The 17,633-nt window shown below is 42.9% G+C and overlaps 1 protein-coding gene across 15 annotated transcripts in view; it reads right to left on the reverse strand.

Moving 5' to 3' along the window:
• The window catches only part of TCF7L2 (transcription factor 7 like 2), a 182,482-nt gene that overhangs the window by 21,292 nt on the left and 143,557 nt on the right, over positions 1-17,633 (reverse strand). For 11 of the 15 annotated variants that reach the window (XM_075504535.1, XM_075504525.1, XM_075504522.1 and 8 more), the window contains exons 5-7: positions 6,944-7,076; positions 4,707-4,809; positions 1,856-1,942 (exon numbers count right to left, since the gene is read on the reverse strand). In XM_075504535.1, coding sequence (XP_075360650.1) covers positions 1,856-1,942; positions 4,707-4,809; positions 6,944-7,076 — 323 coding nt within the window. The remainder of the gene's footprint in view (positions 1-1,855; positions 1,943-4,706; positions 4,810-6,943; positions 7,077-17,633) is intronic. The other 4 variants (XM_075504523.1, XM_075504521.1, XM_075504530.1 and 1 more) reach the window with 1 other exon arrangement.

Consider the following 17,633-nt stretch of genomic DNA (forward strand, 5'->3'; position numbering starts at 1 on the left):
CTGCCTTGATTTTATGCACAAGCAGTGGGATGCATTTTTCTGTGCAACAATTCTGCTTTGAGTTGCATTAGATTTGTCATTATTCTCTCATTTTCCCCTTGCACTTGTAACATTTCATCTATTCCTGCCTTATTTTTTGAGCCACGGTGCACCCACATTATGGTTTATACATGATCTTGCTCCCTTTGAAGCCGGCAGATTTCAGAGCCAGCCCTCGTCAGGAGAAGTGCCTGCTACCAATTTAGCAGGCTGAGGGCCCCGAGCTCCAACAACTCAATCTAAAGGGGGTCACAGGGTGGCACAAGCGAGTGTCAGCAAGTGCTGTTTAATTGCCAATCTAGGCTTCTCCATGGTGTTTAAAGTATAATGACCCATCACTTAATTCTGAGAAGTCCTGGCCCTGCTGCTGAATGGAATGAATATCAAAGGATGTGCTAGAACAGGGCAAGGAGCCTACATTTCCTATAACTGCCATAAGTATAATAGACCTCTACTTCTGTCGTCCCATTACCACAATAATGTATTTAATTTGCTGTGTACTCTTTTTAACTAGATACCTTTCATAAAGCCTATCTTGGGAATATTGCCTCCCCCCTCCCACATCTCCCCCCTCCCTCAAATGACTAGCCTCTCTAATAATAATTAAACTAAATCAAGCTCTGCTTTGCCTCACACCATGCCTGCAAGTCTTTTATAGATATTAAAAAAGATTAAATGGAGGGAGGGAACCATTGTTTAAATTTGCAGCTCTCTCCCTAACCCAGGATTTTTTCTCCCCCTTGCTGGGCCTATTATTTTTTTTTAAAGTTGATTTTCCAGTTGTTCCTCTGTTTGCTGGAGCAACACGGGCAAATTTTAATTTTTTGCTTTTGCTCTACTTATCTAAAGCACACAACACACTATTTCCCTACCCATTCACTCACAAGCTCTAGTTACAGGTTTCCATTTCTCAATGAGGTGTGTTTCCCCCCAACCCCCTCCCAATCTTTTCCTCCTTAAATCCTCTATACACCATCCTTCACATATTAAACTGCAGAGATGGAGAGGAAGGGACAGAGCAGGGAAGAGATGTGGAACCTTGCTATGTAATGCATGCTAATTTAATTATGTGCCATCATCAAAATGGATTAGCTGTTTCAGCCCATCAGGAAAGTCTAAACCTCCACCGATTTAATTAACCAGACTGAAAATCAGATGAACAGAAAATAAAACTATCATTAGAAGCAATTAGTGATTACTTAAACATAGTGCTGCCAACCAGTTTGTAAATAAAACTAGCAGCCCCTGGAAAATTAGATGGAATTAATTGGAGGTAGGGAGGGGGAGAAATATATACTTCTAAAGCTTTAGAGGGTCAGGCAGGTCCTTTTATGTTGACTATCAGTGTTTGGAGCTTTGGTAGGACAAAACATAGCGCAATAACCTTCCTCCAAACTCTGCTTGAAGAGCAGCCCTCCTCCCTCCCGAGACTCCCCTCTCGCACACAGAGCGCTGCTCTGGGCGATAGCCACCGAGAAAGCAAAAGGTATCACGACTTCTCCTCCTTGCTTTTTCAACATCACATTCTCCCATTTTTTTCATTTAGTTTGCCTTTTAAAGATGACTTCCCGCTCCTCCACCTCTCCCTCAAAAACAAATTCTTAAAGCCCAATGACAGCACTAAGACACCCTCTTCTCCTCAAATGGGAAGGTACCCCTTCTCCTTTCCTCCTCTGTCCCTCCGAAAAACTAAGGATGACTGTTTAACTGAAGTGCTTTCAGAGATACACTTCCTAGATGAAATGCCCTCCTCTAGAGAGGGTGGCAGGAGGAGTTACATTTGCTCTCAATTCACGACCTCAGCATTTGAACTCACCTTGACATGGAAGCATTGACGGTCAGAGCTGTTGGGTAAGGGTGGCGGAAACCCCCTGTCGTGATTGGGTACACTGGCTGACCTTGCCTGGCAAAAAAGAAGGGAAAGAGAGAATGAGAGAAAGACAAAAGGTTTTTTTTTAAAAAAAAAAAAAAAACCACAACAAAAAACTTCTCTCTGCACAGTAAGCTTTATTCTCATTTGATCAGAACAAAAATCTTGGGGATTGTACAGCAAGGATCAAAGGAAAGAAACACAGAACAATTTGAATGCCATAAATCTGATAGGAATGGCTAATTAAATTTTATAACCTCTGCTTATGTCAATAGAGACCCTCTCCCCAAGCTGAAACTAGGTGTTTTGTTGTAATAATTAAAGGCGAAGTCTCGCTTGCTTTAATGGAGCCATCACACTAATTGAGGGCTACACATCCAAAGGAAAACAATAATGAATGTAAATTTATACCAAAATAAAGTACAGTGAATCAAAGGACTTCAGTTGCGCTTTGGGCCTCTTTCGGTATTTAGATCTCGGTGAGAAAACATTAAATTAACAGAGCTTAATTTGTAGCCTTTTGTCAGATTAACAAGTGTTGACAAGAGTTACCGGGGGAGAGTCCCCAAGAAGTATTGTGGGTAACCAATAGACAATCACACCTCATTACAATAATTAAAAAATACAGCAACATGCAAAACAGCATCCTCATGAAAGACACACAACTTTTTCTGATTGAGGTTTGTCTGTGCTGGCTAGTTCTTTTCATCTGTCCTTCAAATGTATCATCTGACTGGGCAGGATGCTTTCTGGGGGGGTACTATGCTAGAGCCATGCAGGCCAGTTGAGGGTAGATGGGTTGGGAAGTTGATGGTGAAGCACAGGTGGCAACGAGAGGGAAAATAAAAACCTTGGGTTACTTCTGCAAAGTTGGCCATGCTACTTTCCTAGAGCAAAAGCAAATGTGATGGTATCACCCCACAACAAAAACCACTCAGAGAAGCTGTAAGAGCTGTGGGTAGATAAGTACACCATGGGTGTTGACTTGTTATAAACCAGCGGTGATGACAGAGTCTTCCTGTGACAGAGGTGGCCATTAGCACCTGCCTGATGAAACTGGCCACAGATGGCAACATTTGTGTGGTTCAGCAGCCATGACATGAGGTTCAAGGAGGACAAACCTGTGTCTGCACACATAAAGATGTATGGCTCTGAGACACAGATGAACAATGAGGCACAGGTCAATGACAGTGAAGAATTTCTTCCCTGCGCTCTCATGTCTTTAATGTTAACTGACTTTTGGCATTAGCTGAGTATATTTGTTTTAAATGCTGAGGCTGTGACTGTGCAAACTTGAGCTAAGCAATTGCAACAGAGGAGCATGAGATGGCTGTACTGCAGCTAGGCACTGCAAGCAAGAAAGAAGAAAAGGAGCTGACATGCATTCTACCAGTGTTGAGGGTGTCCTATGGAAAGAGTAAATCATCACAAATGAGGAGGAACTTAAGATTTCAGGGAGCAATGCTCTGGGTTTTTCTTCTGCTCATGCTGTGCTCTTCTGGAGAAACAGCCTTCTGCAGAGAGCTGATGCACATGCTTCACCATCAGGGTGGGAGAGCCTCTACCCAAACAAGTTGCACGACCACCCTGTGAGGAAGGGCAGCCTGCAAAGTGGCCAGAAGTGGGTTGCTGTGGCCAAGGTCCGAGCTCCAGCTCTCCTCCATCCACACTTGTGTGTTTGAGAAAGGCCCCCAAAGCCTTTGATGCCAATTCCTCTCCCTGCCCAAGACTTGGGTGTGTGTGGGGACCCCCTGGCTCTGCTCTGCTCTCCTTCTTAAGGAGGGCAAACTTGTGAAGAGGTATTTTAGCACAGCTGGCCAAACCACCTCAAGCAGGAACAAACTACTTCTAGCTTTGGGCAATTCATTTCTAAAGAAATAGGATCTCCCCAAAATTGATGAGCCCTGTTATGTGAGAAAAAGAGGGTAATAGTCTTGACTTATAATACAGAGAACCATTGTATCCAGCAATACAAATGTATTTGATAACTATTTAAATCAAATATACTGTGCAAAAGGCCCAGGCAGTGCTTAAGTGGATTATAAACCCATTGCAGAGACAGCAACATAAGAAAAAAACAGAAAATAAGGACTCAATTACTGGAGGAAACCTCATACCCAACAAGGCTCTGCAAGTGAGATACGAGGAGCTGAAAAGAAAAGAAAACCCCCCAAACTAGCTTTCCACAGCTTTTTACTTAGTCAGTTTTAAAGTAAACGAATTCCTCTTTCTTGTTTGCAAGAAAATTCCATTCCTCAGATGCCAACTGCCCAGCCACGTCTCAACTAGGAATGCTGCTCACTGGCCGATGTAAAGCTCTACTGTTTCACAAGAAAATGAAAGGGGTTTCAAAGGGGAAGGCCAATGAAATTTAAAATTGCATATTTATAGTGAGGATGGCCCTGGTAAAAAAAGAGTCCATGAGAACCACACTGAGCGCCTAGAAAACCAAATCTGAGAAAAACCCAAGTGGTGCGGTGTAAAGGCATTAACAAGAAAAGGATGTTTCTGCAGAAAGGTTTAAAAATTCATGCTTCACGAGCCATCAGCTGGTTCAGATGACATGCAAAGCTGTGTCCAACTGCTCATGTTTGTTTAAGACCACATGACCTGGCATAAGTTCTAATTAATCTTCATGAGGTGGGTAAATTCATAACCACTCAATGAAGTGGCAGTTGGCAAACAGACTCATCTCAATGCACACACACATGCGCACGCACACAGACATACACGATTTTTAACATAAATTTTACACATCAAAAAAGAAAAAGGAAATTAAAAAAATGGAACTCCTTACTGTGGTACTAACCATCCTAGCGGATGGGGGATTTGTCCTACAGTGCCCGGTGATAACGGATAATAAGGAGATATATCTGGAGGATGTGGAGGCCTTGGAATTCCTATGGAAGAGGAACATAAAGTAGCGTTAGTATTGAGACAGGGAAATAAAATATAAGGAAAAAGCACATATGTTTCTAAATTGCTATCTATTCATTTTTAGTACAATACTCATGGCTTCACTTTGGGTTTCCAAAGGCTGTTTCAGTCTTATTTTGTAAAGTGAGAGTCTTGGCATCTTGTTAAATGAGATTCAACCAGAAAAACTGATGTGATTCGCTCCCTCAGTCACCTCTCCAATCAGAGATAATTATTTGGTTATTTAGGATGAGAATTTAGGAGTCTCAGCTATAGTTTTGGTGTGATGCTGTGCTAGGTGCTGTCTTAAATGCTCAACAGAAAGATGGTCCCTGTATCAACTTCATGGTTATTTTAGTCTCAAATTCACCAAAAGAGCACAGGCCCTACCCATACATCGGCTGGTACTCAATAGCATGGCGTTATTCCAAAGTAACCTCCAAAACGAGTTACAAAATCATTATAATTGCAAATGATGTTTGTTTTTGACCAAACCTAGGAAACCTTTCCCGAAAACTAGGAGTGGAGGTGAGAGCCCCTGGAAATGCTTGGTAAAACTGGGGGAGGATGTTGAAGGTGTGCAGGGGAGGACAGAGAGCCCATCCGTCCTCTCTGAAACCGGTGCAGTTCCTACTCAGAGAGCAGAAATCAGCTCCAGACACAAGCCTTAAATCTTAATGCTCCTTACCTTAACAGCAAGTAGGAATTACTCAGAGGAGTAAGGGTTACAAGATTGGGTCTTTCAATTAACAAGCCAGAGTACAATTACACAGCAGAAGCAAAATTAAAACAGAGAGCATTAAAAGGAAGGGGGTACTGTATTCATGGCTAAAAACTATTTTTTTAAGTCACTCGGGAAGCTTTTAATCTCTAAATTAAATCTCCTTGTGTGACATTTTCATGCAGACATTGCTTTTTCTCCATTACAAAACCCAAACAGATTAACTGGGCTTTAACCATCCGGCGAGCTATTTGCACACTTGAAAGAATGTTCACAGAAGAAAAGTAAACAGTCTACAGACGTTAATCATATGTTTTACGATAACCATTTAAAAGCTATTCCCTGTACTACCATTATTTAAATGAGAGGTTGACTATGCCATTCACTTCCAATACCCAGGGATGGCGAGATGGATTCCTTTATAGCCATGTGAAGTTAGCATTAAGCACAATTAAAAGGGGGCCCCAGTTGAAGTGTAGGGAGTGAAAACCAGCTAATGCACAGCCTCGTTCAAGGGCTGGAGTTCCGATAAATTATCTGCATACGTTAGGGCCAACACAGAGCGATTTCTTTGACGTGAATTCAGTTTCTGATGTACTTTCCAATTAACTAGCTGGGATTTGGATTAACAAAACCAAAACCACTGTCACTAGGAACTCAATGCAGCCCGAAGAAAGAAGATTGACACTGTTTTACTTCTCTGGGCCCTCAGGTTAAACAGGGACTCTTAAAAAAGTTAGAAAAACATGTAAATTCTACTCTGTAACACCAATAAATCTAGTCAGGGTTTTACATGGTGCTCTATATTCAAGAAGACTGCTGTTCAGGCTAAACTGAGAGTTGGGTAGACTTACATCGGGGAAAAGAGTTGCAAGTGTAGAGCTGGAGCTAAGTAGTTAGAGTGGATGAAAATTCAACATTATAGGAGAAAAATGGCTGAACTCCTGACACAGAAACAATGGGATTTGGGGAATTAAAAGAGATTCATTTTGAAACCGGTCATGACCCACCACCTTTAAAATTCCAGCTGCAATTTTGTAAGTGCAGATCACAGAACGTACATGTTTAACTCTCTGGGTCATGCATGCAAACCAAGCACTTGGTAGATCGAACTACCAGGTGAGGTATCATGCCTGTGAAGAAACACATCTGCAAACGATCCCACACATGCAACTCTGGTGTCACCCTGTAGAAGCTTTATGAAAATTCACCCGGTACGTTTCCTTCTGAAGCTTAATTGGTTTAAAAAGAAACTATTTTGTCTGGGTTCTTGCATGCGTTTGACATTTTACATGCCCCCTTTGGTGCTCCAGCATGGGAAATCCTTCCTCCTAATACGCAAAATGGAAAGATCCACCCATCCACTTTCAAAAAGACCCAAACTATTTCCCACCTACCTGTTTTGGGATCTACATCAGCTGGTAAGTGTGGAGGAGGGTTTCCCGGTGTGAAGTGCTCATTGCTGTACGTGATAAGCGGCGTAAGAGGGTGTACATGGTGTGGGTGCTGCACAACTGGCACTTTGTTAGACTGTCAAGAGAAGAAGGTCGATGGCGTTAGAGGAGTGCCAGGTACTCCCCACTGCAGCACAAGACATGACATACAGAAATCTGAGTACCCAGGATTTCAACATGGTCCTCAGACTTTTCCAGATCTCTTCTTGGCGTCACCCTTGCAGTTTTCCCACCCTCTTGCTTAAAACCTCCTCACACACTTTCCCTGCTCTTGCATTTCTTTAATCTTTTTGACCTGTCGTGCTCCTGTACGGAGCAACAGCAATTCTTTAAAATTTTTCCTTTTTATTTTATAATCTTGTGCTTCACCTCCAAGATGCAGGCAGACTCCTCAGTGAGGGGCTGACAGAGTCCCCCATTTAATTAGCACAAGACCCAAATGCTTGCTGACCCGTAGGTCTTTTCCTTTCCCCTTCCTGTCCTCACTTTCAGTTCTGCATTTTACTGCTCATTGCAAATACCCCAGATAAAAAGCCTTTGTAGTGCTAGAGTATTCCCTTCATCAGCAAGCATTAAGCTGACAAGCGATCACCTGCATATTTTATATATATATATTTTAGAAGAGCTGATTAGTTATCAATTCATCAGAGAGCTCTAATAAATGGAAACTGGATACTGATGAATTAGGCTGCTAAAATATTCAGCTATATAAATAATGGCAAAAACAGAGATAAAGCCATTGAAATTAAGACTCTTGTGGGGGGAATAATCACGAGATATCATGAGATTTCCTTGTCATATTCCTAGCTCGGGGAGGGGGGGAATCTCTTTCTTAACAACAATTTAAAAAAAAAAAAAAAAAAGGAGTGAATGAATGAAAGGAAAAGGCAGGCTGAACTGTAACTTACCCTTACAAGATCACAAAGAAAAAATTAAGCTGAAACAAGCGAACTGCTGGACCATTTACTGCGAGTAATCCAATTGCAAAAAACCCTATTCCCCATAGAGGATTTTCACTAAAATCCTACAACAGGGACATTTAACCAGATTAGGTACCAGCAAAGATAAAGAGGCTGGTATTAGATGATGAATGGATTAGAGTCAGGTTTCATTTTAGAATGTGTCTTCATTTCCTTTTATTACTTTAAGTAAGGAACAATTTGCATTAACATCAAGTAAAAGGAATCACATTAAAATAAAGCAGTGATACCACGGCGGCCCCCGATAGCGCCGCTGCCGTTCAGGGTCTGCCAGCACTCTCCTGCTCGCCCTCCTGCCTGAGGACGGTCCGACCCCACCGCTCGCGCCCCAGCACCCCCAAACACACACACCCTCGCTGCACCACTTTAGACAAGTTATTATCTGATCTCGGTTCAAATGCTTTGAGCTTCCCTTAGAAGCATTTAAAAAATAATTCACTTATTCTTTGGGAATGAGTTTCTAGACTGGGGGGAAGGAAGAGGGAAGACAGGCTGAGAGCTAGGAGGAAAAGAAACTTCAGTTTTCCCCCGAACAAACAAGAAGTCCCTCCACCATGCTTTGGTCAAGACACAGCAGAGCTTCACCTTCTTTCAGCCTCCCCCACCCCGGGAGGCTCCCCCAGCCCCAGCCCCTGCCGTACGTAGGTATTTGCTTTACCCCTTTGACAACATGCAAAAACAAGTGTGCATGCAACAGAAGCAAGCCAAAGAGCAGTGCTTATGCTTCCCACAACTTTTACCATGTTTATTTCTCTTTGCAGCCCTTAGACGGAACGATTCCCCTCTAATAAGACACACGTGGTGCAGGAGAGTCCCACGTCAAGCGGCCACCGGGCAGCATGGAGCGTGGTCGCGACAGCCAACGCTATGAATTACAGCACGTTGTGTTGGCTGGGCTGTAGGTCAGGTCTTCTGCCAGCTGTACAACCAAGGACAACTTTTGGCCGCACAGATCCATAGTGGTTTCACATCAGAGGAGCTATGGGGATTTAGCCCCTTAATTCAAAAAGCCGAAGGAGAGGCTCTAACCCAAAATCTGTTCTCTTCCAAGTGAGCCAACCTAAGCAGTCCGATAGTAACTGAAAGATTTGGCAAGGGCTTCACATAACAAATCTTATTATACACCACGCAAACTAGCAGGCATCTACTCAACAACAGATGACATTATATGCCAAATGACCACTTGATCTGGTTCACAAAAAACAATCATTCCCAACAAGAGGGATTTTTGCTGGCTAAGAATTGTGCAAACTCTTGCTGTTAGGTGACCCACAGTGCGGCTGGTAGCTGCTGTAGCTCTGTGCTCTCCCAACTCTATCTTCACATCATTGCAAAAAACCCTCACCCAGATCCTGACAGACATTGAGGGCTGAGTTCCATGAAGAGCTTATTTTCATAGAAACTGGAACTGGTTATTTAAAAAAATAAGTAAGTGACAGAATAACATTAGAGGGTCAGACTTAAGCTGACAAACAAGAAACAACATGGGAGAGGAAAGCCGGACTTATATACCTGTATCACCAAAGCTAGATATACCATAGGGGGTTACATGTAAACTGTGGGAAACTACCACCCACTGCTTTGATATGCCAAGACTGCCCGCAATATCTCCACAAAACAGCACGAGTGCTAAATTATTATGTATTTTACTTAACAGCTTTCAGAGAAAAATAAAAAGCAAAAGGAAAAAAAAATTAAAAATCAACAACCAAGAGTTTGAACCTTAGTCTGCAAACTTTTCCCCAGGTAAATAATTTTTATTTGGGTGACTGCCCTGCAGTCAAACAGACAATTCATATAAAGGTACTGGAGGTAAGGATAGGATACTTTTTTGCCACTCTGATGATGCTGGGGCAGAGGTGTGGGGAGAATGTACCGGGGGAAAAGGGGGAACTGTCATCTACATGCTCAAAAATATGCTCTCTGGGACAGAGGAGTGTGATCCACTGCCCATGCAAATCAGTCTGTATCTGTATCACTACCCCGGGCTCGGTTTGTATTCTGTTTTGCACTGTTTATCACACACTGGGAAAAGGGACCGTAACTCCGCTCAGAACAGAGCGCACACAATTCGCAAGCCAAGCTAATCATGCATAATATGCTAAATAAGCTGCTCTTTAAAAGCAGCATTCCTGAAGTTAACTAAGCTTCCTTGGAAAAGAGAAAAAGAAAAGACTAGCTGGGAAAGAGCAGGATTAATCCCTCACATGCATCTTCCTTTGAAGTCAATGGGAGCTCTGCCTGAGTAACAAGTGTGGTCCTAACCCCATCCACTGGCAATGAAAGGTAAACCACGGAAGCCATCAATAGGAGACACCTATTAGATGACCTTAGCCATCCCCCTGCAAAAGGCCCTTCTCCAATATACATTTGCGAGTACTTTATCAAGGGTCGTTTTAAGCTAATAGCCATCGTGAGATGCAGGAATTTCTCTGGCAACTTGAAGAACTCCATTTATGGCTATGTCAGACACGGAAAGGGGAGCTGCACTGGTACACACAGATTAGCATCAGGGCATGCGGTAATAGGACGGGAACAAGTGGAGATTTCTGGAGAGAAATCCCACCATCTACAAAGTACCAAGTCATCTGCTGATAAATCACTCCTCTCCACTGAAAGCTGGGGTCTCATATGCTGGGTTAGAGGGCACGGTAAAGAATTGCAAGAAAACAACAGAAGTTTGCTTTTCTTGATAACCCCTGCCTGAAGCAAACCAGAGGAAATTGTCCCCATAGGGACTCAACTACTAAATCTCTCTATATGAATTTGAAATGCTTCTGGGAGTGCTTAAACACAGATGACTTTAAACAATAATGGAGCTCTGGAATGAAAAGAAAAAAAAAAACCCACAACAAATTTTGGACTGATATATGTTTGAGAGGGATACTGAGATCCATTTAGCCTAAGTTCCGATAGGTGCCTTTAGGGAACAAAAAAAATATCTGAACTTCAGATTTAAACTGCAGGGGATTGTGTGTATAAATTGCTGTGTATTAGTCTGTTGCATGGTAAGGACATTTCATTAACAGGATGAAAGATACTTCTATGTGAATAGAGCCCAATTTAATACACCCCACTGATGAATACTCCCCATTTATTGAAGAAGTTAATACATGCTGTATAAATCAATAGTTCCTAAGTCTCTGAAAGCAATGTAAGACTTGCATTAGATGAAACATTGTATTGTTGAGCCCACAAAGAGAGACCAACCTTTAAATAGGAAGAGTTTGTTACTGCGATTTCTGTTTGCAAATTCATAGCTTGTTTGGCTTTGGTAATAAAAACACGGTATCCACTCGAAGTCGGAGGAAAACATGCCAGAGAGGCCAGAGGATTTGTCCTCGCTAGGATAACGTGGGTTTAGTAAAAGCAGGTCTGCAAAAAAAGCCACCCAGGCTGAAAACAAGCCATCGTGCCATTGCAGCATCGCAGCGGCCAAAGCCTTCGGCCTCAGATGAGCGGCTGCTGGGAGACTCCACTCTGACGCATCCCCGGCAGAGCAGCCAAGGGCAGGGCAGGGGGGACGCTCCTGCCCCAGCACAGCCTGAAACTCTCAGGGCCGCCGGCACAGCTCCCGTGGCCGCAGCCAAGCAGGGACCCCCTTCCCCGACGCGGGGCGACCTTTTAAGTATACTTAAAGCCTCAAGTCCTGCTCGCAAGGCAGGGATGGGCTGCCGCCCGCTGGGCACCCCTCAACCACCTGCAACCAAGAACGTGGCAAGGGAGGGACTGATCAGGCACTTGCACCCCGGACCCCCAGAGCCCCCTCCCCTTCCTCCACTACGAGTAAGGGAGGAGGAATGAGAGCTCACCATTCACCTTAAAACCTATTAATCAACAGACACTGAAAACAAATGGAGCTAGAGCTCCGCCTGCCTTTTTTGCCATGTCCTCCTCTTCCCCGTTTCCCCATTGCTTGCCCTTTCTGCCGAAGAAAGATGGGCCCTGAAAGTGCCTTTATGAGCCTAATACAATAAAACAAAAGCAGCACAGAAGAGGGTTTGTCAGCCTTTTCCCCTCCTCCAGGGTAGATGCAGGAGGTCGACAGTGGTCTTGAATTAGCAGGCCCTCCTGGAGTTGCTCTCTGGTCTAAGCAAAGGGTACCATTCAATACCAGTCCACATTAAAAAATAGGTTTGTAACTTGTCTCCCTGTATTTTCCAGATGGTGCTGTTGCAGTTATGCTGACTATGGCCAGTGAAATGCTAACAGATGTTCCTGAGCTGCTCTGCAGCTCCAAAGATGCTCGCAAGAAGAGAATTTCTTTTTTTCCAAAGGTTGATCTCTCCTTGGTTCTGCCTAGGAATGACACCCACCCCCCACCCCCAAATCAGGAAACTAAGTTGCAAGAAAAGGCAAATCCCAAAATATTGCTGCAAATATTGTAATATTCTTCTTTTTCCAGCCAGGGTCACCAACACCCAAAGCAGAGCACCACTCCGGCCCTGGGGATCACCCGCATCAGCGGCCGCTCCAGGTGGTACCCCAAACTTCAGCAAGGAAACTGCAAACCATTCAGGTTAACCGAAAAGCTAAAGCCAACCAAACCCACCATCTATATGTAACTTGGTCCTCCTCCCCTTCCCAAGCATAAAAATTCAATGCCAGTGATGAAGCATTTCCTGAAAAAAATCGAAGATTTAATTTTACCCGGCTCTGTTTAGCTAGTAGAGTCACAGTTTATTTTTTTTAAGGATGCTTTCACACCTGACTAAGCATTTTCTCCTGAAAACTACTTCCCCTTGCTCCATTATGACTGATACAGTGGCCTGAGCCCCTTCACAGTTTAATGTAGCTGATTTCTGCCTAAGGTCCTGCCCTAAGCTAACTGCCCATTGTAGCGGGAGACAAGGCCTCCATTGATACTCACAACTCGCCCTGCTAAAAAAAGGCTCATTTTCTTCTTTCACACAAATGATGACAGGAGCACTGACAACCATGTGCTGGGACAATACCTCCCCCAGTCAGAGCCTGACAAAAAAAAAAAAAACAAGCCCCCCCTGCCCTCCCCTTAATAAAAAAACCAGGCTGGGGACAGGACACTTTTGCATCCCTCTGCTTCTTCCCCCTCCCTCCCTGACCACTTGCCAGGCCAGCGAGCGCCTACCTGCTCCTGCAAGAACCACCGGCTTTCCAAAAAAAAACCAAAAAAAACCCCAAAACAAAAAAACCCCAACCAAATAAACCCCATGGTCTATTAGCAATCTCTCAGACAAAACAACAAAATCAGCTTCCTGGCTTTAAGTGTCCAGCAATTCATTCAATAAATGAATAGTTCTCCCCCCCTTTAAGTATGATGAAGTACCCCCTGCATACTGGAGCACTAAGCCACCGTGCTTGACATTTTCGGCATCCTTCCTGTGAGGGAGCGAAGGTACTGAGGGGAGGGGGTGGGGAAGAGGGGGTTTAAGATGTTCAGGAAATTTCCACTTAATTTCGACAAAAGACAATTATATGAAATGATCTGGTGACAATTAGCATGCGCCAAATCCTCTAGCGCAAAAGGGAAAGAACTTGGGTTTAGCTATCTAATTACTGCCTGTTAGTTCTTATGCAGGAGAATTAAAAACACTAGTAGTAAAACATTAGTATTAAGTGTGCCCACACTTTGCTTTCAAAGTTGTTGTGGACTGTAATCTTACTGCTATGGTATTTGGAGTGTTTGGGGGTCTTTTTTAAGTAAAAAAAAAAAAACAAACTTGGGGTTTTAAATACAAGTTAAGTGCTGCATCCTTGGACCATGTGGTGTTACTGTAATATAAGGTCAGACCCAGACAAGCACCTGCTTAGACACAGCCGTATATTTTGACATCCTTCAGCATCACTTGGAATTACACTGATGCCAGTTAGATTTTACCTCACTCATTCTCGTAATGCTTTTTTGATAAAGAGAAAGCACTCTGCTGCATCTGCTCTGCCTGATCTTGGCATACAAATCTGGACGCCAGAGTTACCCCCGTCTATAGCCCAGAAACTGTGGCCTGCATGTATCCAGCCAAGCCTTACACTGTATCTCAAAATTGCAGATGATTTGATCAACAGGTGGATTTCCCGGTACGAGGAGGACAGGGTAGTGCTCAGACTCTTCGAGTTTCAGGCTTCGAGGTGCCCAGATCTATTTCTTCCATTACAAAAGGAGAGGCACAGTTTCCTCCCCAACCTGACAATTACTCGGTGCTTTCTTTGCATACTTTAGTTAATTACCAGACAGATATTATCTCTTTAGAGCAGGCAAGCCTTCGTTCATGTCTAACAAGGCAAAAAGCAGAAAGACTTGTCATACGTTAGGCTAAAACTAAAACCCACTGTTCTCTTAAGCAGTACCAGTACAAGGTGTGCTGGCTACAGGACCACTAAGCAAAGAGAGTGGTGAAACCTGAGCAGGTCTTCAGGAAACGGCCCTGAACATAAAGGGGGTAGAGAGGGGAGAGATATAGAGCAATAATGCAAGCACAAAAATTCAGAAAAGATGGGAGGAAGGGAGAAGTGAATATAAGCAAGACAGTGCTTATAATTGCCCTAATAGACCTTACTCGTTATGTGCTTTGTATGAGTACCTACTAATGCAATTTTACTTACTGCCTAGCATTCTCTAAAATGCCACATTATAAACAGCTCTAATTCTTGCATATAAATCGCATATTTCAGCACTAGACAAACATATACTGTAGGAGAAATAGCTCCACTGATTTTGTTAGGGTATCTATGACTTCTGTCTACAGTAAGAACTTGAACGTGAGGCTGTTAAAAAACTGTGAGAAATGAAACAAAAATTAGCTTGCAGCCTATACCCACTTATATTTGGCAATTTCAGTAATAACAGCATTATTTAAAAACTAACATGCACATACATGCCTTAATATACAATGCCAAGTTTTCAATACAGCTTTTTAAAATGCAGTATTCACAAATTATAGCGGACTGTGCTCAATACCGATACACAATATATCTAGCAAATGTATACTAAATAGCTTAACAAATAACAAAGCTCTAAAAAACATTTTCATTTTTTAACGTGCTAAAAACAATACATGCTGCCACAAAACAATCAAGCGATGAAATTAACTAAGTCCAAATCAATTATTTCTTGAATAAATTCAACAAAGTTTCCCTAAAAATGTGATGTTAAATGCAAACCTGAACTGAAACACCTTGCAAATATTTTGGAAGAAAAGAAACAGGCACATTTGTACAGCGCTGCCAGGCCTTTTACCCCAAGTCCAAATAGAAAGAATTCCTCTAAAGGTAAAACGCTTAGGAGATCTCATCACCAGCCATGTAAAACCTGCGTATGCAACAACATGCAGTGAAAGAAACATCTAAATAACTGTCCTTTTAGATTAATTCATTTTAGATTAATTCTACAGAATTTTATTCTTTGTTTTATACAAGAAAAGGCAAATAAATCAACTAAGATACTCAGGCAAAGGTATCAGACACTACTGAAGTGATAGAAATCCTCCTCCTGGATCAAGTGACTCTGTAAGCAAGCTTGGCAGATGTAGAAAAGAAAACAGCAGAAAACTCAAGATTCCCACAAAACCTCTGCTGAAAATGCGATGCTTTCTAAAATTCTTAAATACATTTCTATTTTCTGTGTATAATTATGGGCAATGTACAGAATTGGCTGAGGGGTAAGTATACTTTCTGTAATATATATTAATAGGAGAAAAAAAGTCTTGTGGACTTCTGATAACGAACGCAGAACCACTGTGTCAAAACACGTTATCTCATATTTATCAACATTCAGTATTATTTTTCATATTCCTTTATCACTGGGTGAAATCATTTTTATGTAGTGCCCCTAAAATGTTCATCTTTCACATTACAGCTGAGCTTTCTGAAGAATCCAGAAAATTTAACTGAGTGTCAACCAAACACAGGATCAAAAGCACCCAATTAAAAACTACTACATACTATTTTTAATATTTAAAAAAAAAAATCTCGTTTTGTGTATGACAAGAATTAAATCATTCCATCTCCAAACCCCCTTAACTGTAATGTATGTGCCCTGCTACAACCAACTTTTTCTCCTTAAAAAAAAAAAACAAACCCAAACATTTTTACCTTCATGGTTTCAGAGTTAAGGAAATATCGTACTGAACTGAAGAGAGCTTTGAAGTGGCCCCCTCCACCCCAAAGGAGAAAAAGAAGAGCTAGTGATGTCATGGTCACTGCCTGAATGTATGACTGCGGATGTAACGCACAGCTAATACACGCGCACACGCTTCTCCCTCGCTGGTAACCATTGTTCAGCATCCAGAAATCAGCCCCTGAAACCTGCTGTACACCAGGGCTCTGAAACACCCCCCCCTCACCCAACACACCCCGATCCCACCCTGGATGCACAAGAAAAAATTTCTCCCCCCCTGCCGCCCCCCTTTCCGTAAACCAAACCCCAAAATCAGGCGGAGGGAAGGGCAAAGAGGAGGAGTGCAACAACTCTGCCCCGCTGCACCATTGTGTCTCGACAAAACGGCGCTCTGCCGCTCGCTCCTCGCCACTGCTGTAAAATTAAAGTGTCATCGAAAAGTCGCGCTTCCCCCTACTAAAAAAGACGATTACCATAAAATAAATAAATAAAATCAACGTCGCTAACAAAGGTCACAGCTGGAGATGCTTGCTTGATTTCTCCCCCCCCCACTTTTTTTTTTGATTCCACACAGGAGGAAAGGAAAGGAGAGGGAGAGAGGGGGAGAGGGAGAGAAGTCACATCAGAAGTTCAATGGTCAAGACGGAAAGCGCGCACACAGAAAGTGCTACTCACCCAGCAATTCAAATTGAGATGCCAGCAGCCGAACTGCTGGAAGAGAGAGAACCCAGAGGCAAGCGCTCCTCCTTTACCACTCAAATCTTCCATTCCCACTAAAATTGCATCCCTCGGGTACATAACAGCTTTGTCTTTCCTTCTCTTAACCTCAAAAACTTTTTTCTTTACTGTCGAGATGCCAATTGTGCTGGCTTTGTATTATTTTCCTTGCAGCTTTTCTCTCTCTCTTTTTCTTTCCCCGCTCCCCCCCTTCACTTAAAGTACTGGAAAAGCTGTCTTAAAAGATCAAGATGTCTCCAGTTTTTTGGCCTGGTGTTTTCTGAATGCTCAAAATCCACTGTCATGTTGGCTGTGAGAAGTGTCTGATTTCTAAATTGTCGGCTGCTGTTATCAAAATTTAGAGAAGCCTCCTCTCTTTTCCAATATAGCACTTTACCATCATCCTTCCAGGGAGTGGGGAAAAGACTTTTCCCCCGCTATGCAGGTATGTCTGCTCAGAAGAGCTAAAAAGCAGTTACCTTGGAAATCAATGACAATGCTACTACAACCCAGGTTGCACAGGTATTACTAAATGCAGCGAGGAAATGCCGGCCGGCCGTGAGGGAGCATGATCAGTTAAGTGTAGCAAGCAGTCACTTTATCTGCAAGATTGTCAAATCCCTCAAAACAAATTTCTTAGGGGGAGAGCTATAAGGAAAAGTATATTTTCTTGTCATTGTAACACTGAGGTGACATTTGGCAGACCTTTACCATTAGCTCTGGTCTCTCCCTCCCCCCGCTTTTCCTTTAGCATTTAATACTTCTGTAAACCACTGACCCCACTGTAAAAGCAATGCAAGAGGAGCTTCGAGATCGTGAACGTTACGGTGCCCTGGCTATTGTA

The sequence above is a fragment of the Mycteria americana genome, chromosome 6, assembly GCF_035582795.1.
Source record: "Mycteria americana isolate JAX WOST 10 ecotype Jacksonville Zoo and Gardens chromosome 6, USCA_MyAme_1.0, whole genome shotgun sequence".
NCBI lineage: Eukaryota > Metazoa > Chordata > Aves > Ciconiiformes > Ciconiidae > Mycteria > Mycteria americana.